Source organism: Podarcis liolepis, assembly GCF_965112155.1.
Source record: "Podarcis liolepis genome assembly, chromosome: 14".
Lineage (NCBI taxonomy): Eukaryota > Metazoa > Chordata > Lepidosauria > Squamata > Lacertidae > Podarcis > Podarcis liolepis.
The window spans coordinates 51,679,126-51,706,595 of NC_139569.1; the positions used below are offsets into that span (position 1 = coordinate 51,679,126).

Below are 27,470 nucleotides of genomic sequence, written 5' to 3' on the forward strand. Positions count from 1 at the left end.
CAGCAATACAAAAACCAACTGAGATGGACAGCAATGAATGAATGGTCATTTTTTTCAGCTTTACACCCTGAGGGTAGGTTTGCCACAGTCCGATTGTGCGTATAAGTCTTTATGTCAGCCACATGTTCTAAAGGCACTAGGTACAGGCTTCTCCTTTGTAGATTTATTAGTAAATGTTTTAATCAGTGATGAGTCTGCAGCCAAAGTATCTTTCGTCTTTTAATGTTTGGTAAGCTCTGTCCCTCAGTTACATCTTTTGGTAGTGGGCTGCTGAAAGTATGGCACTTGAAATGTATTTCACATTTACACAACTTCACCTTCTTGAAGAATGAACTGCCTTATTCATGCATCCATTTACTAAACAGCAGTGCAATCCCAAGGTAGACAGCACTGTGTCTGCTATCCTTTGCACTTTTACATGCTGGGTAGAAGTCGGTATTTGCCCTATTATTGCAGAGCGGTCCACTGCAGAAATAACTCATAGCCCTGCTCAAGAGTTCTGACATAGCTGTTGGTGGGCCTATTCTGAACCCTGAAATGGACCAGTCACTCCAACAGCCCAACAAGACAAAATCCCTGGTATGATCCATGAACTCTGTCCCTGTAAGTTATATCACTTAGATATGGCACTTAGGTTCTGTCATTTTGACAAATACCCCAAAGCCAAACTGCATGATCAGCAGAAGCAGATCAGGCAGTTCTTTCATTAGACTTCGCATTAAGGACTGCATGTTTGGACTTGCTTTCATACAAAAACTTCCCCCTCATAGAAAAAAATGCAATGTCATGAAGAAGTTTCATTACAAATGGCAGCAGTCAAATATGAAATAACCCCCAACGTTCTGAAGGTACGTCTAGCCAGAGTTGCACCACTTGATTCTACTGATCATATAAACTTGGCTTGCCCCAGAAAGGGGACGAGTACTAACCTGTACTGCAACACCACATTAAAAAGGAAAGGCAGCTGGCTGCTGCAAAGGAAACTAGTGCGCGCGCACAAAGTACTGCTTAGGATGTAGAATCCCGACAAAAGTAATTGACTGGTAAATGTTGGGAACTCCCAGAAAAGTAAGTGCTTCTCTAGGCCTGGCAGCCGGCAGTACCTTTGGAGTTTCCTGTCATCCTCTTATCTCAGAATTCTGTATATATTTGCCCACAGCTGACAAATCAGAAACACATGCACAAGGACCAGCTTCTCCTTGTGATATTTCCTCTTACATAAATAAATAAATGAATGAATGATATAGATAGATGATAAGATAGATGATATAGTGCAATGACTGGATAGAGCAGGGAGGGAAACTGCAAAAGGACTACCTATTGGGTAGAGCAAGTTATCTCTTACTTGGAAAACATGTTTCACTTACCTAATTGCTTCTGTTTCTTCCCTTTAAAAAACACTTTTCACTTCTTAGTACAATAATAAAATTTGTAATTTTAGAAAGACATGACAGTGTGCAAACATGCTTGGACTAAGCGGATTTTTAATGTGATAAATATAAGAAGTCTCATTGCTAGATACATCTTTTTTAAAAAAACAACAACAAAACGCTATTTTTTAGGAGGGCCTTAACAGCTCAGTCAGGTTCACTCCAACTGTGCATTAAGCCTTGTACTCTAATGTGTCTTGAACTGAATAAAACTGTATTCATGATGCAAGGTAAAAGTTTAGTGAATCAGGACCTCCAAATCTTCAGGTGTGCACATGCATGCATTTCAGACAGAAACAAGAAGATTCTAGAATTCTATTATTTTAAAAACAGTCTTTATTCCGTATACTTAGAAATGTGTAATTTTTAATAACGGCAAAGAAAGAAAAAAATCAGCCACACCTGAATAGCTAAATAACTGATTAACAGAATGCAGTGGAATATTATCTAAACAGAGATAGTGCTGATGTGCCATAATAAATTGTCTATTAGTAAAAAAATACATTTCAGGGCACATAGTACAGCATCCTTATCACAAATTACAGTAGGGATACTTTTATTCTCCAAGAATGTAATCAAACTATAGACTTCTGAGTTAGTCTTTAAATGCAGCACTTAAAAAGGTAATAACTTTGTGCATTTTCTTTTTTTAAAAAGTCCTTGTTTTCACGTACTGTAGAAATGCTGCTTTATTGCTGCAAGATGTCAAAGTTCAAGGCTCAAAAGGTATGAGAATACAAAGATATTAAGAAACGTTTGTTTTGTATTTTTATATATATTTATATATATAAAAAAGGTAAAGCTTATAAAAGTTAATTTACAAACCAAGAACAAAAGTGGTCTGCACGAGTTATATACAAGCAATCTATAACATCTATAAATTTTCAAAATGCATAGCAGAAAACATACCATCATGTTCTTCAGGTTTCCCCTCTGGTTGATCCACACAAAAACAAGTGTGCCTAGTTCTCTCCCTCTCTCTTTCTCTAAACCAGCAAGTTCACAAAATGAATTAATTTTTCAACCCCTCTCAATATGTATTAATCTAAGTAAGCACAGAAGCCATACAAACTTAGTAGTACGGAGAACTACGATGACAGCTAAGACTAGTAAAAACATGAGGGTAAGGCTGCTGGTTAACGTGTCTGTTGTAGATGTGGTTAATTTACAGATCCACAGAGGCAAATGAACCATAGTCATACCACATGCGCTCTTTCCCATAACAAAAGGAAAAAAAGTGTGTTTCATGTACAATCAAAGTAGACGTGCATGTAACTCTCCCTTCTCAACAGAGGGGGGATTTTCTATATTGTGCTGGCCAATTTTTTAATTTCCACTTTGTGGGCAAAATGCATTAAAAAAGTACTTGTTTTTTAAAAAAGAAAAAGAGTCTTTGCATATTTTGAACACACATATTAAAGTGTTTTGTTTATATAAAAAAGAGAGAGAGGGAAAAAAAGCTTTAGAAAGAAAAAAGACCTAATTCAGTAGTGGAACGCTAACTAAATGCCATCTGAAAATAATAATGATTTGCATTGCTTCAGTGGTAGTTCAGTGAGTTTTAAGCTATGATGCCATTGAAGTGTCCAGTTAAGGAAAGCCAGAGGGAACCCATAAGAACCTTGCCTTGGTCCCTGGCTGATCTGCCCGGCTGCTTAATAGCATAAACCCTGACCATGGTTCCGGAACGTGCTCATTATCCATTGTTAGTCAAAGCAAAGATTGCTTAACACTAAGATAACTCTTAATACTTGAAAAAAGATTGGTTCAGTTTCTAGGCAAGGTGTTTTTGTTTTGCTTTGCTTTTAAAATCTTGGTTTGGTCTGCTAACGTAAGGGTTAGAAGTGATCTATCAGAACCGAAACACAATTTGCTCCAACAAGATAGTTTGGATCCCCAGGAAGAGACTTGTTCTGCCAGGTTTTGGGATCACCTGTGGGAGGAAAACAATGTGGTAGTTTAGTATCCATCATCAAAAGGTGGAGCATCTTGGATAACAATACCTCTAAAGCTAACCAGAATATGTTTTGATGTATAGATCGCCTCACGTTTTATACAGGAACCCACACTTTTAATTTAGCTGCTCTAAACGTTTTCTTAATTGAACATCTCCAAGGAATTATGCCCATGGTAGATGGCCATTAATGTAAGTTCCTGTTCTGAACTCACCCTGCAGACCCACATAGTATGATTTTTTTCTCTCCTGGTAGCCAGAAAGAGCTTTGTTAAGGCATAGAGGCTGAGAATCTAATAATTAGATTGATTCATAAACACAATGGTGAAAGGAGGATTTTGGATGGCTATCAAGCCCTGAGACTTCCATGTCACAAACTATGGGATTCAAGGGCAACTAGGCTACATGAACCAAGTCCACCATGTGAATACTCTTGAAGAATACCCAAGGCACCGGGTTTGGACTTCAGCACCTGCAGGGGAAGCTTTTGGACAACCTAGCTACACCTTAAATTTCATCATAGGGCAAACACAAAAAACTCCAACAACTGTCATGGGGGGCGGGGAGAAACTGTCTCAAGTCCACTGTGAAGCAGGCTAGCTACAGGCAAACTGCTCTGCCATGGTGCAATAGCTCAGCCTTCCCCAAACAGTTGCCCTCCATATAGGCTTTAGGCCACAACTCCCATCACCCCTGGTCACTGGGCCAGGCTGGCTGGGGAGGATGGGGGCTGGAGTCCAACAACATCTGGAGGGTCACAGGTTCCTCCTCCTGGCTTCCTGTCCCTTTAAGGCTGCCTGTGCAGTCTTCAACATATGTGACCTCATTTAGGGGTTGCAAGTACAGCACTAATTTAAAAAGCGAACTTCTCTTGCTGGGGGGGGGCAGAGGAGGTAAGGTTTATTGCAAATCTGAGGTGGGTAAAGGAGGCATCTTATGGGCCACGTTGAACTGTACACTCCAAGCCTACACCTGCAGTCCTTGTGTGTGTTTACATGAAAGTAGACCCCACTGAACAAAGCAGGATCTACTTCTGGGCAAAGAGAAACAGGATACATGAAGTTATCATTCCACTTATATAAACTAGAATGCTGAGAAAATTAATTCAACTTTTCCTTAATTACCACATCATTCCATGTGGAGGTATTATTGATCACCTGTAGTTCAATACAATCGCTGTGTGAAATTTTGTGGGTGGAGACTGCTTTTTTAATCAATATATGCGCATCAAGACACACTCTCACAGTGAAGCTCTTGCGATCTTTTGGTATTAAACAAGGCTAGATATTAATACTCCAGATCACATATATAAGTTATGAGACCTACAGAAGACAAATAAGTCCCACAGTTCTGTTGAGTAACCCATGGAAACGAACATGATGCACACAATGACCAATGTGCTGGAAGGAAGACAACACCTGATGTGGAGCCTAGAGAAGTATGATTCGCTGAGAATTTGTTGGCATACTCAGTGACCTGGTTTGCATTTTAAGTTATGCCAGCCACTGGAGTTGTCCCAGTTAACACAGTGTCATTTCATTAATACAAAAATAAAAATTCAGTCCTTTTAAATATAAACAACACACTTCAAGTGGAATGTCTTTGGGAGAAACTGTTATGTGTAAGCTAGATTTAAAACTGTCAGTAAAGAAGACCTTTTCTTTGTTGTAATACAGAAATCTGGTCCAACCTTCCCACCTGCCCTTCAGATGATGCAGAGCTCTGCTGGCTGGCTTGGGCTGATGCGAGTTGTAGACTGAATCACCTGGAGGGCACCAGGTTGGGGAAGGCTGGTATAGCCTGACAGGTGATAAACTATATTCACATAATTTGTTTAGTACATACAGTGAAACCATAGTCTGAAAATGCAAAAGCCAAAATTTTGTGCCGGCGACTTGGAAAAATGTGAGGCTAGTTTGTGGCAGTGTTACAGTAAGGCTCAACCTAAAACAGCTTAATATACTAAGTACTCAGGAATTAACTTTTTGTGCTCTGGCCCATTTAAATTGGGAGTTAGCTGCCCCCTCTACTCCATGAAATGAGATGAAACAAGGTAACATATTTTAGCATAATGTGCCAGTACGTTTGATTTTTTTTTTGTAAAAAATGTGTTGCAGAAGAGGTTAGTATGTATAATCAAATGTTCTTTTCAAAGGACAGAAAATGGAAAACATGTTAGGAAAAGCTTAAGAGAAAGAAAGAGCGAGAAAGAGATCCCATAACCAATTAAGTTTTTTGTTTTGTTTTTAGAAAAAGAGAGAAAACAAGTATTTATTTAAGACACAGTATGGCTTACACATCAGAAGACAGAGTTGGCCAATTGTGAAGTTTGTCTCAAGGAGCAAGATTACTGATATAACACCACATTTAACTATGTTAGCTGCAAGGGATGTATAGCTCCAATACAGACAGAAAGAGGTGACCCCCTTAACACACACGCACACCTGCTGAATGAGCACACACAAATAAGACTCTAACTTGGAAAGGAAGAAGATCTTTAGCACAATAGCAGAGGTTACTTGGAAGAACCAACATATTCCCCTCTTTCTTTTCATTTCAAGTAAATTCATGATAAGGTTCATCTGTTACAAAATAATGACTGAAAAGCACGGTTTGAAGGAATTATATGGATTATAAATGGCAAAACTTTGGATCCTTATTACTTGAAACTGTCCATTTTTAGCACTTTCTGCTTTTGCTTACACAGTTAAACAGCTGCATGCAAGACATGCATAGCACACCAGCAATAGTCAACCGGCCAAGATTTCTCTAGGTAACTGGATCCCCCCCCCATCAGAGAAGCGTCTGATGTCCTAACTTTTTTTTTTGACGCATTGACACAGTGGCATTGAAAAGGATAGATACATCAGTGACAAATATGAATACATTTTTAAATACTGTACACATAAGTACATTGCTTTTATATACCATATACAGATATGTATACATTTAAGGGTGTCAAAGAGGTTATTTGTTATGTGGCTGAGAACGCCCCCCCTTAAGACATTTTTTTGTCTAATATGCAGAAGACACTCATTTTTCACTCAAGGCTGTGACTTTGCAGCCACTTCACGAAATTTTATCTTTGTCACTAGGCTTTAAAACCAGCCATGCTTCCCCCGCCCTTCAGTGAAGGGGGCAGCTGTCATAGCTATGGGAAAAGGGGCAGTGCAGGGATATATCCGTGTGTCTCAACCATAGGGTGGGGTGGGGGGAAATAGAGGACCACCTCTCCATAACATTTCAGAATTTAGAAGAGAGCCCAAATTTGTGTGGAGAGCCCAAATGTGTTGGCACTGAGCTTGCATGGGCTTCTTCTGCCAAGAGAGGCTTCCGTCCCTTGGAAAGGTCAAATTTATACATAAGCAGCTGTTGCATTAGGAAGCTTATCCAAAATATTAATGCTTCAAGTTCAGTATACTGGGACTGCTACAGCATTCTATGGTCAATAAAGGAAAAAAGATGTGAATATGTGGTTACAAAGCCCAATCAGAATTCCTTAGGCAATTTACCCCAAAAATAAAGGAAAGTGTGACTTTCTCATCTTAAGAGTGTTTTGCAGCAGTATTAGTCCTTGAGAGAGAGAGAAAGGAGGACAGGAAGAGATAGAAAGACAGGAAGAGTGTGAGAGATAGGAAACAAGGTAGATAATTGTACTACTGAATGGACCAATGACAATAGTATAGTATTATATTATCTACCTTGCCATTCTGGTTTATCAATCATGATTTTCTGCAATGATTTTGCATCATGAGTTAAGTGTGAGAAAGACACTTGTAATGAAAATGAAATGGAGAGCTGACACAAATACAGTGATTTAGTAATATCTTTATATTACACAGTGTCACCTTCAGTCAGGTGAGTTTTAAATTATACGATAGCACCCAAAAGCCCCAAAAGGACAGAGGGAGGACAGCATACCCGACGAGGAGTCGGAGGATTTTAGAGCAAAAGACCAACCATCAGGGGTCATAGACGCACAATGTGGCAAGCGCAGCTCCACAGGCTTCAGGAATTTTAGTCCATGGGGCCCACACATGACCAAAGGGCTGAGCAGCGTTTCACCTGTGGTAAACAGACAAAAAGGACACATTTTGCAAGAGATAACACTTCTTGTACTTAATGCTATCTGCACCAGAGGTGTGAACTGTGGCCCTCCAGATACTCTTGGGATCACCTCCTGGCCTCCCGGAGTGGCCATGACAGGTGAAGCTTTAAGGGAAGATTGCTTGAGAATATAGCATAACGGCAGACTGCAAAGGATGGCAACCTTTCTACGAGGGCAACTCTTTGTTGAAGTAAGCTCAAAGAGGTGATCGGGGAAACTCCAGGCCCTCTTGCACACTTCTAAGTCATGCAGTAACCCCACAACTTGCATGCACTGAACTTGTGCACATTTAGCTTTATGCACTTGGCAAACAGACAAACAAAGGGGGAAGAAAGGGGGTGGGCAGCTGGGAAAAAAGACTTTGTCAATCCTACCCGCCATTCAACCCAATGTGTTTTGATTAGACACAATTTGGGCTGTAGGCATAATCCATGGAAAGTAACCTCTGCATAAGTTGCAGGGTTATGGTACTGCAACATATCTAGGAGGCAAGTTCCCCCGTCCCTTGCCCAGCCCCCTGCAGTGCAGGAATCACAGCTAAAGCCTCCCCAGGAAACCTCTGTGTAAAAACCCCAATGAAGGAGAGCCCATCATCTTCCAAGTTAGCTGTTTTGCCTGCTAAGTTGGAAGTCAAGCTGTTTGACATTTTCTGAGTTTTCTGAGAGGATCTTCCACTACTAGCAAAAAAGGAAAGGGCAAAGCCCTGTCTCCACTCCGAAATGTTTCTTCTGAGTCCTCACTCCCACCACCAGAGAAAGCAGAAGGGGGGGTTTCCAGCTGTCCTCCTGGATCCTGAGAAAGAACTACTTTCCATTTTCCCTTCCTCCTCTTAAAAACCCAACAGCTTGGCACAATCTTTTTTTGCATGGGTAACGTGGAACTGAAAAAGGCACTGAAGAAGATGTGAATATTATGAAGGCGCTCACCTTTCTCTTTGTCTAAAGGAGGGAGGATACTGTTATCTCGGCAGACCTTGAAATAGATCTCTTGCTCTATCCCCTCTGGAATGGCTCCTTGTGGTATAATAATGCTAACGCCAGTCTCTATGGAGCTGAGCACGCCACCATTGCTGTTAAAAACTCCTCTTGCTGTGGCTACTACAGTGTGTCCATCCTCTTCATCGTCATCTTCCAAAGCAGAAGGACTAAAATCAGACATAGAGAATTATTTCTGCTGCCACGAAGGAGAGAGGTGATATTGCATTTGTAACTTCAGGGCTAGAGGAAACAATGGTGCTTCTTTTGAGCCTGCCCTGCCAGCCTGCCCATCTCCCCTTCTTCCAACCAGCTCATTCTAAGAGCAGCCATTATTAGGACGCATGAACCAGCTCCACCCTACCCTCCTCCTCCTCCATGAGGAAATGACTTTATTGATCAGCTGGTTAGAGCAAGCACAGGAACAAGCAGAAGAGTTTAGAATCAATCATACTATGCAATATACTACAAATGCTGGGGATTTTTCTAGTATTTAAATTTGTAAACTATAACTGGGGGGGGGGGAGAAGGGCAGAATTTGCATGCAAAAACAAAAAAGCACTAAAATAATATGCAACATTAAATCCAGCTGGAGAAGACAAAAGAATTGCAATATTTTCCATGTAAGTAGGCTAAGTAGTTCTCATAGAAACTTGCCAAATGAAAGAATGAAGAGTTAACATCCTTGTTTCCCTTGCTTGTCAATCACTAGTAATCCAAGAAAATATAAATAGCCTATGTCTGCCTAAATGTACTTTCAGACAATCCACACCTTGAAAAAACAGGAGGGACCATATGGCCATAGGATTCTTCCTTTTTAAATAAAATTAAATCATGCTGCACTGCAAAAAATGGTATGAACGTCATCTAGCTACTTCCTCCAGGATCTCAAGTAGTGGATCTTTTGCAGGTTTACTGCTTGAAAAGATTTCAAATACAGATGCTGGGTGTGGGTGTGTCTTATTTATTTATATGTTTGTTTAATAAAATGTATATATCACTTGATTGTAAGGGGGGGAACACCTCAAAGCAGTTTTCAAAAAGAATGAAACAATAAGATAATCAAAACCCAGCTGCTTAAAAGATTAAAAAAATGAAATCAACCATAAGCTAAAAAGAGATTGAAACACATGTCAGCATCCCACATATCTGGGCAGGCTTGCCTAGAGAAAAATGGTTTCAGCAGCTGCCCAAAAGAATGCAATGCAGTCGCCCGCCTGAGGTCAGTAGGCAGGGAGTTCCGCAGTGTGGGTGCTGCCACACTCCAAGACTGATTTCTTAGAAATGTGGAACAAGTATTATGTGGCAACTGCAGGAGTGACAGTTCTGCAGATCGAATAGAATTGTAGAGATGGAAGGGACGCCAAGAGTCATCTCGTCCCGCCCCTTGGAACGCAGGAATCTCAGCTTCCCTGACAGAGGGCCATCCAAACATATTGTGTAAGGAGATCTCACAGGTAAACTGGATTAAACAGGACTCAATGTGTGTGGTCTGCAAAGGGGCTATACTCCCTCCCCAAGGGTTGTGAAGTTTTACGAAAGCTTAATTTACAACTGGCAAAGTGCAGCGATTCTCTCAGCTGTCAAATTTACCCAAGCTCCACTGTTTTAAGTGGAGGCCTTGAGGCAAACCCTTTTGCAAAGCCAACACAGTCCCATGGAGAGTAATATGACTTACCTGACGGGAATGGCCTTAGGCACAGCGTTGATGTTATTTGGTTGATATTTGAGTTTGTCGGCCTGGACAGAGAACGTCTCCATTGTGTTGTCAAACTCGGACTGGGGTTGAGCCGAGCTGTGTGCTTTTAAAACTGGCTGGGGAGAATTTTGAGATTTGGATGGCAACTCCAGCTTATGAAGATTCTCGTCTGGCAGGAGGTTATGGTTAAACTTTGGGCTTTCAAACTTGCGTTCAAACGGCCGGGCAGCACTTGTGTAAGGTTTTGTTGTGAAGCGATTATAAGCAGGGGTGACCGTCTTTGGGATCTGCTCTGTCCCATTCACTGGGCCTTTGTCAGGGAAACTTTTCTGAGGGTAGTAAGTGGACTGCACGGTGTCTTCTCGGCTGGCAGACCGGAAAGCAGCTGGCTTGTTCTGAGGCGGAGGCGGCTCGGGCTTGGACAGGGTGGAATTCTGAAAGTCTGACACAGAGTTGACTGCAACAAAACATGTTAAAAGAATTAAATACATGGCATGCCAAGGTAACATTTTTAGGTTTGCAAAATATTTCACAGAAACGGCTGCGTTCTGTGAGTGTACAAAGAAGAAAAAGTAGCTGTTACTGGGTGGTAGCAATTCATTTAAGAATCTCAGCTTTCATCTAAAAAGAGGTATTTAGTCCTTATGCACTCAAAAGTATATGAATAGTTCCTGCTCAGTTCTCTGAAGTTAGAAGCATGGTTGACTGCAGATGTCTAGTAGTCAGGAGCAAGGCTTCAGTTCTTCACCTACGTCTGACAGCAACCCTCCCCCCCCCCAATCACTGACTGCCCCAAATAAACCATGAGTAGTAAAAATTGTAGAATTATTCCACAAGAGGCATTACGTCAGTTAGAATAGTTTTCATTGCCCAGGCAAAGAATTTAAAATACTTATGAGAGGCATTCTTCTTACTATCCACAAGTTTGGAGGTGTTGTGCATTTATTCAGCCTTTGTTTAGTCTTATATATTTGAAAAGGGAAACTATTAAATATTTTATTTTTTTAACAAAATCTAGGTAAAGGTAAAGGTACCCCTGACCATTAGGTCCAGTCGTGACCGACTCTGGGGTTGCGGCGCTCATCTCACTCTATGGGCCGAGGGAGCCGGCGTTTGTCCACAGACAGCTTCTGGGTCATGTGGCCAGCATGACCAAGCCGCTTCTGGCAAACCAGAGTAGCGCACGGAAACGCCCTTTACCTTCCCGCCAGAGCGGTACCTATTTATCTACTTGCACTTTGATGTGCTTTCGAACTGCTAGTTTGGCAGGAGCTGTGACTGAGCAACGGGAGCTCACTCCGTTGCGGGGATTCGAACCGCTGACCTTCTGATCAGCAAGTCCTAGGTTCAGTGGTTTAACCTACAGCACCACCTGCATCTAGTAGTCAGTAAAAGTTTCATTAACACAACTCCCATACAGTAATGCAACCCCTCCCCAAAAGAAACAGCAAACATGAGAAATTCACTGTCAACATCCAACATCTTGCAAGGGACACCCACTCCAAATCTGCTTGGGGCAGGATCCCTTGATTGTCTACAGTTGATCTGGAGGATACGTGGGGAGCTGCAGAAGACATGCTGTTGCCCTAGCAGATCTGTTCTTCTGAAGAGCAGCCACCGTTCGATGTCACCCCATAAAACCAGCCGTGAGAATAGGAAACTCAAATCAAATCAGGACAAGGCCATTCGTAGCCAGCTAAATCTCAGAAGCCATGTAGACAGTTTAAATTACACAGGACCACATCATATTTTACCAGAGAGCCCCCCACCCCACCCCTGTCGACTCAGAAACACTAGTGGTGCTTTTCCTAGTTGTGCTTTGTTTGTTGGGGTTTTCTTAAACTAGGGCTGTTTAGTAGTAGTTGTATGACCTGAATTATTGTTCCCTTCGTAAACTAAGTTTCCCCAAACGTTTCAATAAATCAAGCCTTGAGGCTCCTCTCCTACCTTCCGCCAGTGTGGACTTGGGCTGCAGAGACACAATGGGGTTATTCACAGGCTGCGGCTGGGTGTACTGCCCGGGGGGTGCAGGGGGAGGGGCTGTCACTTGAGGAACTGGCTCATAGCGCTTTTCGCCAACAGCCCTGTCCAGAGGCTCCACGTCTACTGGCTTCCCCCTGTTGGGATGAAAAGAGAAATAAGTCAGCTACAGGGTTCTCTGTTGCTGCTTTGCCTTCCAAGTGATATTTGTGGCTATTCCTTACAGTGACTTTTAAGAACAGTTTTTCTGGTGAATTTCCATGGGCAGGCTGGGGTTCACTTAAAGTAGGGGTGCTGACCTTGTGTCTCCCCACGTGATGCTGGACTACAATTCCTATCAACCCCAGTTAGCACAGCCAATTGTGAAATTGGGTGGGTGGGTGTTCTAGTCCAGCAACATCTGGAGGACCACAGGCTCCCCATTGCTGCCTTAAAGCAAGGCAATCAGTCGACCATAATCCTGAATTCCTTCTTTTCTTCCAAGATAGAGATAAAACCACTAGGAAGAGGTTACTCTTCTCTTCTTTGTCCATCTGTTCAGGTACAGGTCTGTTGAATGTCTAAGTGATGACAGAAGAAAAGATTTGCTCTTTCCTCCAAAGGTGACAGAGAGAAGCAACACAAGTCATGTAAGATGAAAAATAGGTCATGTCAGATGAATCTCTCTTTTTCTTATGGAAGCTTGGATGATCAGGGGAATGTTGTGGACAGTGTATTTTGATTTCAGTAAGACTTTTGACAAAGTCCTCCATAATATTCTTGCAGGTTGAACGAGGCGACTGTTAGGTGGATTTGCAGCTAGTTGGCGGACCGAACCCAAAGAAGTTCCTCGTCATCTTGGGGGGAAAATGGCAAGTGGAGTGCTGCAGGGCTCTGTCCTGGGCCCACTGTTGTTCGAAGTCTGTATAAACTTGTGGACCACAAACTAAACATGAGTCAACATTGTGATGCAGCATCCAAAAAAGCTAATGCTACTCTAGGCTGCATCCACAGAAGTCCCGTGTCCAGATCAAGGGAAGTAATAGAACCATTCTATTCTGCCCTGGTCAGACCACACCTGGAGTACTGTGTCCTGTTCTGGGAACCACAAGTTACAAGAAAGTTTCTGGGTTTCAAGTTACAAGAAAGGAGATTCCAACTAAGCATAGGAAGAACTTTCTGACAGTAAAAGCAGTTTGACGGTGGAACCCTAACCCTAGGGAGGTGGTGCACTCTCCTTCCCTGGATGCTTTAGTTGAGATTCCTGCATTGCAGGAGGGTGGACTAGATGACCCTTGGGATCCCTTCCAACTGTACAATTCAATGATATTCTGTTGCACCTCTTGCTACAGCTGACAAGCGCATGAAGCATCATCTAGAAGCATAATTACCACTGCAGAGAAGACCCGGCCGCTGTACTCAGTTCCCAATAACTTCCAGACTGAATTATTGCAATGCCTTCCATTGAAACGCAGCCCCTGAAGACAACTCAGAAACTTCAGCTGGCCCAAAATGCAGGGGTTCCATTTAGAGCTCGTATAACCCATTTTAAAACAGCTGCACTGGGCCCAAATCAAGATGCTTGCATTAGTGTTTAAAGCCCTAAATGACTCAGGCCTCAAATATCTGAAAGATCTCCTCCTCCCCTACAGAACTTCCTGAGTTCAGGGATCAGCAAAGTGGCTCTCTTGGTCATTCCTCTGTTCTCAGAGGGGTGGGGGTGGGGTGGCCTGGGAGAGAGCGTGTGGCCCCTAACTTGTGGAATTCCCTCCCCACAGGGGCTTGTCAGGCACTTCATTTTATTTCTGGTGGATGCTGTGAAGACATACCTCTTTATTCTGGCTTTTCACACTTGAGGTGTATATTTTTTGGAGTATATTTTTAGAACCCACCTTATTTCTGTTTTTTAATGTTGTGACTTGCCCTGGGACCTTAGGGTGAAGGGTTGGCAATCAATCAATCAATCAATCAATCAATCAATCAATGCCCAGGAGAAGAGTTCTCAGGATGGGACCAGACTAACTGGGGGGCAAACTGCACAAATCTCGGAGGCTGTGTTAAGTAAGCTATCCTGCAACTGTGGAAGGAGATGCCTGCCTGCTCTTCTGATAGTGGTTAACAAAAATACACCTATATATCTTTGAGTGCAAGACTGAAGTTTGCCTTCAGCTTCAACCAAGACCAGCCCCATCACTCCAAAACAGCTCTATCCCAGGTACAAGCAGACCAGCATTAGAGGAATGCAATCTCTTCTCCTGAAGCTTTCTTTCTACAAGAAGAGGATCAAGCACATGGTTATCTCTAGTTAACAAGGCATGCTTTTAAAATGGAGGAACATTTAAAGGTTGGCTGCAGGGGCACCATGTATTCTATCACCATGTGCCATTGTACTTGTAGCTCTCCAGTCAGTGAAATAGCTGGAAATGTAGAATCATAGAATTGGAAGAGACCACAAGGGCCATCGAGTCCAACCCCCTGCCAAGCAGGAAACCCCATCAGAGCACTCCTGACATATGGTTGTCAAGCCTCTGCTTAAAGACCTCCAAAGTAGGAGACTCCACCACACTCCTTGGCAGCAAATTGCACTGTCAAACAGCTCTTACTGTCAGGAAGTTCTTCCTAATGTTTAGGTGGAATCTTCTTTCTTGTAGTTTGGATCCATTGCTCCGTGTCCACTTCTCTGGAGCAGCAGAAAACAACCTTTCTCCCTCCTCTATATGACATCCTTTTATATATTTGAACATGGCTATCATATCACCCCTTAACCTCCTCTTCTCCAGGCTAAACATGTCCAGCTCCCTTAGCCGTTCCTCATAAGGCATCGTTTCCAGGCCTTTGACCATTTTGGTTGCCCTCCTCTGGACACGTTCCAGTTTGTCAGTGTCCTTCTTGAACTGTGGTGCCCAGAACTGGACACAGTACTCCAGGTGAGGTCTGACCAGAGCAGAATACAGTGGCACTATTACTTCCCTTGATCTAGATGCTATACTCCTATTGATGCAGCCCAGAATTGCATTGGCTTTTTTAGCTGCCGCATCACACTGTTGGCTCATGTCAAGTTTGTGGTCAACCAAGACTCCTAGATCCTTTTCACATGTACTGCTCATGTAGCAGGAACTGAAGCAGGGGAAGATGGGCAACTCTTCAAAGCCAGCAGGAGTGGGGAATGGCAGCTGTGTCCCCGTCCCCGCGACCCACAACCATCCCTCTTTACCACCATAGTGGCTTTGAGCTTGTCTGCAGTACTCTGCACAATGAGCACGATATTGCTTGTGATTCTGCTCCCAGTGCAGCAGATGGCGCCATGACAGAAAAAGTGAAGCATGGAAGGTGAACAAGGAAGCAAGAAGCAGCGAGATCTGGGGGGATGCGGGCAGGTGGAAGGCATACAAGCAAAGTGCAACCTGGACTCCAGGTTAAAACTGCAAAGTCACTTTCACCAACACTCTAAAGCCTTATGCAAATGCTAACTGATGATTTAGATCCAGTCTTTATTTGAACCTAGAACCCCCAAGAAAGGGGTGAACCCATGCTTCAGGATGCAATGAACATGGCCCATTTTTGCATGATAGATGGAAAGACTTGCCGTCTTCCATTTCTGAAAGAACCTCATTTGAAAAGAAACAAATAACTGCCTTGTCATTTTGGCTTCTGACTTAGCTCTGTGGTTTATGTTTAATAGTGTGCGCATGCACACACCCACACCCATACACAGTGTTCACTTGAAAATTTGCCCCCCCCAGCCCTGCCAAGAGAGCAACTCCCCATCCCCGGGAAACCCTCCTCTCTGATGGGTTAACAAAGCTATACAGTATTTCTATTAGAATCTGCAGTTATTAGAGGGGTGAACCTTTGAAATGATAACAGAAGTGCCAAAGAGGGGAGGCTTACTTTGAAGGGTAGTTTGTGTAATTCAGCTGATTATGGAGATGGCCTGGCTTGGCAGGCTCAGCCAGGTGGCCAGCAGGGACCTGGGCAGCAGGCTTGTTTTCGTAACTCCGACGGTCGAAATAGGAGAGCTGCTTGCGATAGTATTCCTCATCCTCCTCGGGGTCGTAGTGGTTTGCCCGAACGATGTCCTCAGGGGGCTTTGCTTGAGGTCTTTGTGGTTCTGGTGCCCTAAACAGAAATATTTTTAAAAATAAATGCTTAGGAAATTTTTGTCACTCATTAAAAAGGAACAAGGTTCTAGAACAATGATTCCCCAAGCAGGGAGTGGGATTATCTAGGGGGTGGCAAGAGGCAATGGTGGGGGCACTGGGAGGTGTAAATCATATTCAGACTTTGAAAAGCTGGTATCACTGGTTAAAGTTCATTAATGTTGTTGAATTAATTAAACTAGTTTTTAATTGGATTTTGAACAAATGTGCAATTACTGTTTTGAATTTTATTGTGTTATTATATCCTTAGTGGATCAAGACACAGGAGAACAACAGGGGGAATAATGCTGAAAAGAGAGTTTGGGCAAGAAGATCACAGCCCTGTTTCACGCTGCTTTTTATAGGGAAGGCATTTGAGGATGAACTGTGGACGGTGGAAGGTGGCACTCAGGTTCTTGTGAAAGGACACAATCATCTTGTGGAGCAGTGTGAAGAGTTCTTTACAGCTGAAGAGGTCAAAGGCCTTTGTCAGGTCTATGAAGTCGAATGATGTCGATTATTGACCCTGGAGCTCTAAAAATAAGCCTTGTCAGTGAGTGACTGTAATCTGCTGAGAATGACACGGGCAAAGGCTTTCCCTACAGTACTCAACAGGGAAATTCCACAGTAGTAGTTAAAGTCATGGCGGTCATCTTTGCTCTTGTAGAAGGTCACAATGCCGGAGTCGTGCATGCCTTGTGGCATGGCTCCTGCTTCCCAACACTGCAAGAGGAGGCCAGGGAGCTGTGTCATGAGGGAGGAATCGATGCCAATTTTCAGAGCTTCTGTTGAGATTCCATCCTGTCCTGGGGATTTACCACACAGCTTGGAGCTGATGGCATTCTTCAGCTCGTCATGGCAGGGAGGGACATCCAACTCTTCCAAGGCAGGCAGTTTGGGAACTGTCAACTGCTGTGTCAGCAACCATGTTTTCCCACATGTACAATTCTTGACAGTGCTCAGCACAAGCGGATGCCTTCATCTACCCCACCTGTAGTAAATATGTCTCTCCCAGATCAGTCTCTCCATCCAGCCATAGCAGGCGCTGTAACTCTCCAATGGTTTGACTTCCTACCTGAAGATGCACTCCACCATGGTCTCCCGAGACAGAAGGATGCCATCCAAGTGGTTTATGCAAACCACTATTCTGAACGATACTTTTTATGGGGGGGGGGGTGTGCACTGGGGATGAGTTCATGGCACCAAGGTGACAGTGGCCTGAAAGGGTTTGGGAAACACTGGTGTAAACTGAGCTGCTACTAACAGATGTGGATTCTATACAAAGTTAAAAATTGGGCCGTCACCTAATTGAAGTGTACTTAAGCCAATGAACAGACTGATTAAATCTGCACACATCTTCATGAGAGGGGGCACAAAGAGGGGAGGGGCATTTGCACTGAGCCCAGGAGAGACAATGATACAGTTTGGCTCCCTGGCAATGCCCAGGTGGACTGGAGGAGAGTGGGGAAGGAAAACAGGGGTGTGTGTGTGCAAGCAGGGAAAGTCTGCTTCCACTTTATAAGCACTAGAAAACGCTACAGGAGGTAGTGTGTGTGAGAGAGACTGGGGGGAGGGGAGGGAGGGAGGGAGGGAGGGAGGGAGAGAGAGGGAGAGAGAGAGAGAGAGAGAGAGAGAGAGAGAGAGAGAGAGAGAGAGATGGGATGACGTACAGGACAGCAGAAGATTGAAGTTATGTAGCAGCTGGAGAAGAAAGAAGACTCCAGGAACAGCTAGCTGGTTTGCAGGGCTGGGCAGTCCCCAACCCTCCCTTATGATGAACTGGAGCTCTGAAGTCCAAGGGCAGAGAGACCAGGCGCAGCCCCAAGCCCCACCCTCTGACCTGAGAGGGAGCTCAGAAAACCCAGAATAGTCATGGTCTTGTGCAGAATCCCACAGCATATTTTCTTCTTTTTTTAGATGACACACACATCATTTATTAGTTTATTTCATATCATTTTCTACACCACCTAATGCCCAGAAAGGCTTCTAAGCCGTTTGTGGGCTTGTGAGAACAGCCCTCCATTTTAAAGCTGCATCTCTGTGCTTACCTGTAAGCTGGTTTGTCATGCTCATATTGATTTTGGGAGACTGTTTTCGGACCACTCATTGGGGTGATATTAGGTTTAGGTGCAAGCTCTGGAGGTTGCTGAAAAGCACACACACATAAAGACCAAATTAGAACAACTGAAAAAAAAGATAAAATGCTAACACTCTAGTACTATCATATACAAAAGGCATCCTCAGGCTGGATTCATAGCTTGACACAGCTAAAGTTTAACCATTTTAAGGTACTGATGCTTAGTTCAGTCCATTTCCATTCCATGCTTGTTTCATACACTTGAGTCTGTTCCTGCATTCTGTGGCAATTTTTCAAACACACACACACACACACACACACACATTTAAATTGTACACATTTTGTACTTTTCTCAGAAAACACACATTTTCATGCAGTTCCTCATTTTTTAATTCAGAGATTATTAACTGTGTTCTGATTTGCATAGAAGCCTGGAAACTGATAGTTAGGTCAGTTTGCTTTAAAATGCAAATTCTGGATTCAGGGGGAATGATTTTAGCACTGAAGAATGTAGGAATGGGCTGCTGGATCCGGCCAATGGAGGCCCATCTGCTCCAGCATCCTGTTCTCACAGTGGCCAGCCAGGAGCCTGTGGGGAACTGCAGACAGGACCTGAGTGCAGAAGCTCTGCCTGCGGGCTCCTGCCGTTTCCAACACCCAGCATTCAGAAGCACTGCTGCCTCCAGCTGTGGCCGCAGGGCATGAACATCACGGCTAGCAGCTTCTGATAGCCCTCTGCTCCATGAATTTCTCTAATCCTCTAGGTTGGTCACTATCACTGCCTACTGTGGGAGCAAGTTCCATAGTTTAACTATGCGCTATGTGAAAAGGTGTTTTCCTTCATCAGTCCTGAATCTTCCAACATTTGTGGACGAGTTCTAATGTTATGGGGGGGGGGGAATCTGTCCTCTTTCTCCATGCCATCCACAATTTTACAAACTTCTATGCTGTCATATTTTACTTGCTACTTGACATTATGCTACTGACAGTTTTATTTTCAGTTCCTTTCCTAATGATCTTCAGCATGGAAATTGCCTTTGTCATCACTGCCACACATTAGACCTCTGTAATTCTCACAAGAATTCTGTAAATTAGGCCCAGAGTTATTGCTCTGGGAACTTTTGTGGTAGCAGCACAGTGTTGACATTCTTCAAATAGGTTAAAAAAAGTCATTAAAGCTGAAAACGGATTACTGATCCCATTTCTAGATCACACACTACAGTGGCCTTGTTTGTTTATCACAGAAAACTATCGCTGATGATCTACTGCAAACACACCTAAGAAGGCAGCTTCTGATACATGGCTGCTGGTCCAGCACGAAAGGAAGGTGTGCCAGCAGGTGGAATTGCCAGTGGGCCCCTTGCTGGGTTGTGGGCCCTCAGCAGATTCCCAACCACACCAGCTGCTGATGCCAGCCTATACAGTGGTGCCTCACAAAACGAACGCCTCGCAAAACGAAAAACTCGCAAGACGAAAGAGTTTTCCGTTTTTGAGTTGTTCCGCAAGACGAATTTCCCTATGGGCTTGCTTCGCAAGAAGAAAGCCCATAGGGAAATCTCCGGGGCCCTCTTTTAAAATGCTGGCGGTCGGGAGCAAAGACGTTCGCCCACCGCCGGCCTTCAGAAGAGGTCCTGGACCTCTTCTGAAGGCCGGCGGGGGGCAAAAGTCTTTGCTCCCCCCCTCCTGCATTCCTGGGACAGCGGAGACTTCTCCGCTATCCCAGGCGATCTTAAAATGCTGGCGGGCGACAGCGAAGCCTTGCTGCCGCCCGCCAGCATTTTAAAATCGCCCCGGGACAGCGGAGGCTTCGCTGCCGCCCGCCAGCATTTTAAAATCGCCCCGGGACAGCGGGGGCTTCGCTGCTGCCCGCCAGCATTTTAAAATCGCCCCGGGACAGCGGAGGCTTCGCTGCCGCCCGCCAGCATTTTAAAATTGCCCCGGGACAGCGGGGGCTTTTAAAATGCTGGCGGTCGGCAGCAAAGCCCTCCTGTCCCCGGAGCTTGCGGGGCGGGAGGTGGGGAGAAGGGCTTTTCTTCCCACCGCCAGCCTTCAGAACAGCCTTCTGAAGGCTGGGGGTGGGAAGAAAAGCCCTTGTCCCCCCCCCCAGCCTTCAGAAGAGGTCGGGGGACAGACTGTCCCCGGACCTGGTCTGAAGGCGGTTTCCATAGGAACGCATTGATTGATTTTCAATGCATTCCTATGGGAAACCGTGCTTCGCAAGACGAAAAACTCGCAAGAAGAAAAAACTTGCGGAACGAATTAATTTCGTCTTGCGAGGCACCACTGTACTCCTGCTAAAAGCATCAGGTAGCAGGTGACAGCAAAGACTTGTGTCTGAGAACCTAGACAGTCAACGCCACCCACAATAGAGAAGTGATAGGCTAGAATGATGGACCATTCTCACTTGGTAAAAGCATCATGGCAGCAACACCATTCCTTTCCTGGTATCCATCAGTTCCTAAAGGTGAGGTGTGGCTAAAGTGCTTCAAAGTGAGTGTGCAGTCTACTAAAGTAACCCCACAATGTCCTAACTGTGGACAACAACCATTCAGTGTCCCAGGAAAAGGGTAACACCAGGTCCCAGAAGGCCCCAAGACTGTGAAATTGACAGATCCGGAGAAGGAGGACTCCTTCATCCATGAGGTAAGTGCCCCATCTCCATTAAAGATTCAGCTCATGCCAACTAAGTCTTGTGCAAGGACCACAGAGGATTGACAACAGTTGCTCAAACAAGCCCACTGAGCATTTACCTTGACTACCGGAACATCATTGGAGTCCTTAATTTTTTCCAGTGATGACGATCTTTTGTTTTCAAACATTTTAACCCTTGTCAGCACTGATTGCGGCTTCATGGCTGGGTCATCTTCTTCCTCAGCTGGTTCGGTAGGCAGTGGTTTACTGTTGGCAGGCAGAACTTCTGGTTTACTTTGCAATGGGAGGGGAGGGTGTGCACCCGCCGTGCTGTGAGGAGGCTCGTACTGTCCCACTTTTGCGCTGAACCCTTGCGGGGGGCCTTGCTCAAAGCCTCTGGGCTGGGGCTCAAAGTAATGCTTGGGCTCAGGGGACCTGGGCACTGCTGGGGGGAAGGCTTGAGTCTCTGTTTTGTATCTTCCGTGAACCTCATACGCAGCAGGGGGTTGCTCTTCATACCTCAGCTGAGTGGCGCTGAAGTTTTTAGCTGCATGCTCATAGCGGGGCCTGTTGTCGTAAGCCAGGGGAGGCGGCTCTTCAAAGCGAGGTTGTGCTGGAAAGTAGCAGCTGTGTTCTGTGCTCTCTTCTATGTTCTGCCGGGGATCAAACTCTCTGGGAGGTTGGTTGCTGTAAGGTGGCCTGGGCTGATAGGGCTGGTTCTCATCGTAATAGGTCCAATGGTCATCATAGGGAGGGACACGCTCCTCGTAATGAAGACGAGGGTCGTAGCCACGGGGAAACTGGTCCACGTAGTTTGAGGAGTCATACCTGTAGGCCAGTGACTCATAATCTCTGCTAGCTTGCTTCTCTGTGTACTGGGCCTGAGGGTCATAGGTCGGATTGGAGTCCTTCTCCTGCCTCTGGGCTGGCTGCTTCAAGACATAGTTCGGCCGAGGGGCTTCCTCATTGCTGAATGGGTCCTTCCTGTACATCTGAAGAAAGAGAGTGGTTTGCTTCAGGTGCACGAGCAACTGAGACCATGAAGAACTAACAAGTTGAAGGAAACCTACAACCACAGCTTACCCATTTTAACTAGTACCCTAATCGTAACTGATTAACTGCACGAGCTTTAATTAATGGATTAAGTAAAAAAAAAAGCACACTTCATTTTTAGACGCAGCAAACATCTGGGCTGCAACATGCATAACCTTCGAAGAGGCAATTCCCCTTCACTTTTTCGATACAGAGGAGGAATTGAATTTTAAGAAGCCGCTTGCAAGTTTTGGCTTTGGTGTAAAAATCTGCCTAAGTATTCGCAAAAATAAGGAAAAGGAAGTTGCCCGATTTAATCAGCAGCATTAGCTTAGCTGCCCAAAGACTATTTGATTAATCTAGCCCAGGGGTGGGGAACCTGAGCCTCGGGGGGCCCCCAAGTGGCTCTACCTGGCCCTTGGGAGTCTGCCCAGGTCACACACCTCGCCATCCCTGCTCTGTGCCCTTCTGCCTGGCTGCAATGTGGCCTTTGACTGTGAGAAGGCCTCTGGCTTGCCTGGACGGAGGTGGACAGGTGTAAACTTGACATTCAGGTGTGGCTCGAAAGTGTCATCTGTTGCCCTGCCCACTTTTACCTCTGGCTCTGCCCCCACCCCCCACTGGGATGCTGCCCTTGGAGGGATAATGGTTCTCCTCCCCTCTCAGTCTGGACGGGGTCAGGAGTCCAAATGCTATCCAGCCCAAACCTTGGCACCAGCACCCCAATTTAATGCACTCATTAATGCTGCTGGTGTCTGCAAAGCTTCCCCCAACTTTTTGTTTCAATTCATTTGACTTTGGGCCTTAGTTCAACTTCCTGCCCAACATCTGGGTGCCACAGTTCACCATTCCCATCTCAGGGTCCACACTTATGATGAGACTTTATTCTTGAATTACTCATTTTGGGAACTGTTTGAGGATCTTTGGCTTATCCTGACACATCCAGCCAATAAAAATGCAAAAACCCGAACAGTTTCCATTTAGTATACAGGAAGGCCATAAAGAACAAAACACAGGCAGATTTGGAAGACAGAATCATGTTTCTCTGAAACTAATGCAATGAACAAGAGAAGGTTTAAGCCACACACATATGAAGTAAAAGTAAGCTTTGGAATGAAGTGGGCTTGCAACATCTTCTGATTTATGCATTCATTTTCCAGCAGAAATGAGAAAGGCAACTTGAACTCATGCAACAAAGCAAAACCAAGAGTTAGATTTTTATTTTTATTAAAAAGAAGCAGCAGAGAAGCTCCTTTTCAGGCTGCACAAATGCTCAGTGTGAGGGAAATCACAAAGGGGCACCTTTAGTAAGGGTGGGGGTGGGGGCAAAGCAAGAATGATCATGTGCAGAGGGAATCCGTGCAACATGACAGCACAGGCAGGAGGTACCTTGGTTGGATCTATATGCGGCGATAAGGACGGCGGATCCTGTTCTCTGAGCATTATGTGAGGTGCCTCAGTGCCAGGTGTTCTGAGGGGGCCAGCTTGTGGTTGGTAAGAGTTGTAAGAAGCCATGCCAGGCTCCTCCAGCCTGACATTAGTGAGACTTAGACTGGGGTTAACAGCAGAAGTTGATGAGGCTGAAGGGTTTGTTTCTGGCGACGGGGAAAGGTAGGGGGCTGCAGGTGAGGCTTCTGCTTTCTGTGAAGTGTTTAAAATATAGTTTTTGGTAAAGTGGACATATTTTCCATTCAAAAATCATATTAGCCACAACCACCCAACATATTTAATTGCAAAAAATCAAGTTGTACACCAGAACCGAACTGTTCTTCAGTACGACCTTAGGGTCCTCGATGTTGCTGAACTCCAGCTCCCATCAGCCCAAGCCAGCATGGTCAGTGGCTAGGGGATGTGCTGGGTGTAATCCAACTACATCTGGAAAAACATTTTTGGGGACAGCTGCTTCCATAAAGCTAAACCTCCTCTTTGGAGTACACGACTATACCAAAGTTTATGTAACCCACATCCTATTTGGCTAGCCAGAGAGAAAAACAGGGCATCTTGTAAAATTAACATCAGATTGACAAAAGATGACAGCATTGGCTCAAAATTTTAGGGGTCCCTTGGGTAAGATGTTATCCGTGGCACCTCTCTCCAAGTGTGCTCACCTCCTTGTTGCCATCATCACAATGGGAACCATTGTCCCATTTGCCATTGTCACATTTGCTTACTTCCTCTAGACCCAATCCATGCCACAGCCCAGAAGGTGAAAGCAAGGCAAGGAGAAGAAGCTGCTGTTCCTTGTTACTCTCATCACTGTTCAAGTCAAGGCTGGGGAATTTGTGCTCCAACCAGATCTGTAGTTCCACAACTCCTATCAGTCCCCAGCACTTGCCAAGCTGACTGGACCTGATGGGAGGTTCAGTCCAACCATGTCCAAAGGGCCCATTTCTTATTCCTTAATTGAGCCACTTCAGTGGCCTCCACCTGCAAGTGCGTGGCATCTGCCTCCCACCACCTCTCTGGAGTCCGACCACATTGGGAGGGCGCCATGTTGTCTACTCCTTTGAATCATTCTAGAGGCCTCTAGCTGGGAGATAAAATTCATCTGGAATTCATATAAGGCTAAAGTGGATTCATTTTTAGATTGCTCATGCCCAACTCTTGAACAGGCACCATGGTTATTTTTAAACTGAATTTCCATCTTTTTCCAAATAATTTCCTTTTTGATGGGAAAAGGTGGGAAACAATCTCATGCTCTTCTAAAAGTGCTGATCATTTTATTACTATTCTTTATCTTTTCTTTTAAAAATTATTCTCCAATAAACCAACCAACCAACCTGAAACAACAGGAACCCCACTCTCAGAGACATGAATCTTGCAATATCATACTTCCCATCCTGTGGTGAAATTGTGTGCACTATACAGTCATACCAGCCAAATAATTCTATAATATTTCCCTGCAGTACCAGTTACTGAAAAGGAGTCTTGTTTTCATTTCCTTTGCTATTCTTATTTCTGGGGTTAGCGTCTCTGCTAATACTAGTTGCCAGACTTTCTTGCCATGAAGCCAGCATGGGAGTCATGTTCTTTAAAAGTGCTGATTCTTTTATTTATTTCTTTTTAAAAAGGCAACTGAAGAGCATGTGCCCCCCCTCAACAACAGAAATGCCAACTATGTGAATCCAGTGTTCAAATGGTAGAGACCCACAGGGCTTGCAAAACGAAATGATAGCTATTCAATGCACCATTTAGAAGGCAATGCTCCTAAACACTCAATGCAGTTTGTGCACACACACACACACACACACACACACACAAACAAACGGACCGAGAAGGAGAAGTAAGTGGCTAAGGCAGAGTAAAAACCAAAAAGCTATGAAGACCAACTGGGACCACATTTTATGCATCCAAGGGAGAAAATTGCTGGGCTTTGTATGTAATCTTATTGCTTAAAACCTGCAGGCAAGTATTTCTTCCTTACCGGTTGAGCAGCACTTGTTTTAAACCCAGGAGACTCTATCCGGTGGTTTGGTTGTGGTTGAGCTTGAGCGGCAGCATAAGGAACGTATGCCTGACTATCATGATGCACCCCTGATGTATCTTCTCTTACGGGTTCAGAGGACCGCGTAATGGCTGATTCAGGAGGAGTCCCGACATCGTCGTTGAGCGTCTCGTCCAGCTCCTGGTCCGTGTAGGCCCCGCCTTCTGTGTCTGTGTCCTCGTAGTCAGAGGTGTGTCTGCTGTCTGTGCTGTACATGGAGTACTCGCTGCCTGGAGCCGACAGGTAGGACAGGCGATCGTCGTGGAGGTCGAGGTCGTCGCTAGTAGCACCATCTGCCTGTGTCAAACACATGAGGGTTGGGTGTTTACATGGCCGGGGGGGGGGGGGAAGAGTTGCTGTTCTAAATTCTAACACCATGTCTTTCTGTGCAGAACGAAGATTAACTCGCCTGCACCTGAATCTCAGAGAAAGAGATTTCAAAGGTTACAGACCGCTAGGAGGGACCTCAGCTCAGCTGTACGGTGCACAGGCTTCACATGCAAAAGGCCTTGGGCTCGATCCCTGGTGCCTCCAAGAAGGGCTGGGGAAAACCTGCCTGAATCCCCGGAGAGCTGCCGCTGTCAGTCAGCGATGACAATGCTGAGCAAGGAGGAGGAGTGGCTTGACCTTAGCACAAGGCAGTCCCTATGGTCCTACCAGGATGTGTAGCCTTATGGTTTGTTTTTTTATGAACATATTTCCATGATCTAAAATATCAGCTGACAGGATTTGGGCCACAGATAAGGAAAGGTAACGGGGGGGGGGGGGGCTAATGACACCTGACACCTCCTCCTCCATCCTGTACACTGGTGCAGTGAAGGCAGAGCAAGGAGGTAAGTTTCCCCTGTCCCAGATTCCTAGAATCTCCTCAGCCAGTTGCCAAGTATCAGCGGCCGCCATGGAAAGCAACCGAGAACCCACATTCGCTGTCCTTGCTGACTGCTACCAGACTGGTGGTTACAGTCACCAACTCTTAAGTCTCATCTTGGCTTTCCTCTGTCCCACCCTCCACCTCACCTCTCCTGCTCAAGGTGTCACGTGCCGGGGATGGGATCCTGGCCAGTTGTAATTAATGAGCCATTGTTCTGGGCAAGACTTAAGCATGCGTAATCTAATTAAAGCTTATTCTTCTCTTTTCTTCCTTTCCTTTGCTCTGAACAACAAAAGATGCAAGCGCCATCCATCACCCTGGCTCCCAATGCTCGTTCTCAGCACCTTTCCTTGTAAAGCTCAGAGTTCAAAAACACTTAGAATGTTAAGGATTACGTGTTGCTCAAGTTTACTTTGTTTGTGTCCCTTATTTTGCAGGGTCAACACACTGTCTGAACTCAAAACCCCCAAAGTAGTCCTAACACAGGGAATGAAATTAAAAGTAAACCAATACTGGAATGACAAATCACCCCAGCTATACTCGAAGCAATTGGATTGCAAATTAGCTATTACTTCTCATGACAGATCTTTGAATTGCAATGAATTGCTGCCCTGAAAATGTCAGTTCAATATATATTAACAGTCACCCAAAAAAGAAAAGAAAAGAAGAAAGTCTTACATAATACACAGAAACTAGTGAAATGCCTGTCAGCACTAGAAAGGCACTGGGTAAGCATGTAGGCAGTTTAGGGATTCTATGCTGCAGCGGATGCTACGCCATACTAGGACAAACATTTGGGGTAGAAAAGGGTTTGTACAGAGCAAGGAGCTGCAAGGGGATCAATGGAGATCAGCACAGACACATCCTGCACTCTCCCAGGGGTCCCCTTCACAGAGGCTATCCCTTGCCCCTCAATTACGGTATCTACTCTTGCCTCTCTGAGAAGGCATAATTCAACCACTGGCAAAAGCTGAATTGTAGGAATCTGCAAACATCATTTGCTTCTTTTTCTAAGGTTCAGAGGAAGTGCCAGTCCTTAGGTAGCCAAAATGGCGCTATCCATACACAAGAGAGGCACCAACAGGCTTGAATAATTTCCTCTTTCAACAAGC

The 27,470-nt window shown here is 44.8% G+C and overlaps 1 protein-coding gene across 16 annotated transcripts in view; it reads right to left on the bottom strand.

The window, feature by feature from the left end:
- Positions 1-1,751: 1,751 nt before the first annotated feature.
- Positions 1,752-27,470, bottom strand: part of TJP1 (tight junction protein 1) — a 338,860-nt gene continuing 313,141 nt past the window's right edge. For 5 of the 16 annotated variants that reach the window (XM_083475501.1, XM_083475514.1, XM_083475515.1 and 2 more), the window contains 10 exons: positions 25,428-25,784; positions 23,393-23,644; positions 21,091-21,963; positions 18,312-18,409; positions 16,016-16,243; positions 12,113-12,282; positions 10,145-10,622; positions 8,419-8,636; positions 7,306-7,449; positions 1,752-3,363 (listed from right to left, as the gene is read on the bottom strand). In XM_083475501.1, the coding sequence (XP_083331627.1) occupies positions 3,269-3,363; positions 7,306-7,449; positions 8,419-8,636; positions 10,145-10,622; positions 12,113-12,282; positions 16,016-16,243; positions 18,312-18,409; positions 21,091-21,963; positions 23,393-23,644; positions 25,428-25,784 (2,913 nt within the window). In that variant the 3' untranslated portion in view covers positions 1,752-3,268. The remainder of the gene's footprint in view (positions 3,364-7,305; positions 7,450-8,418; positions 8,637-10,144; positions 10,623-12,112; positions 12,283-16,015; positions 16,244-18,311; positions 18,410-21,090; positions 21,964-23,392; positions 23,645-25,427; positions 25,785-27,470) is intronic. The other 11 variants (XM_083475510.1, XM_083475508.1, XM_083475504.1 and 8 more) reach the window with 5 other exon arrangements.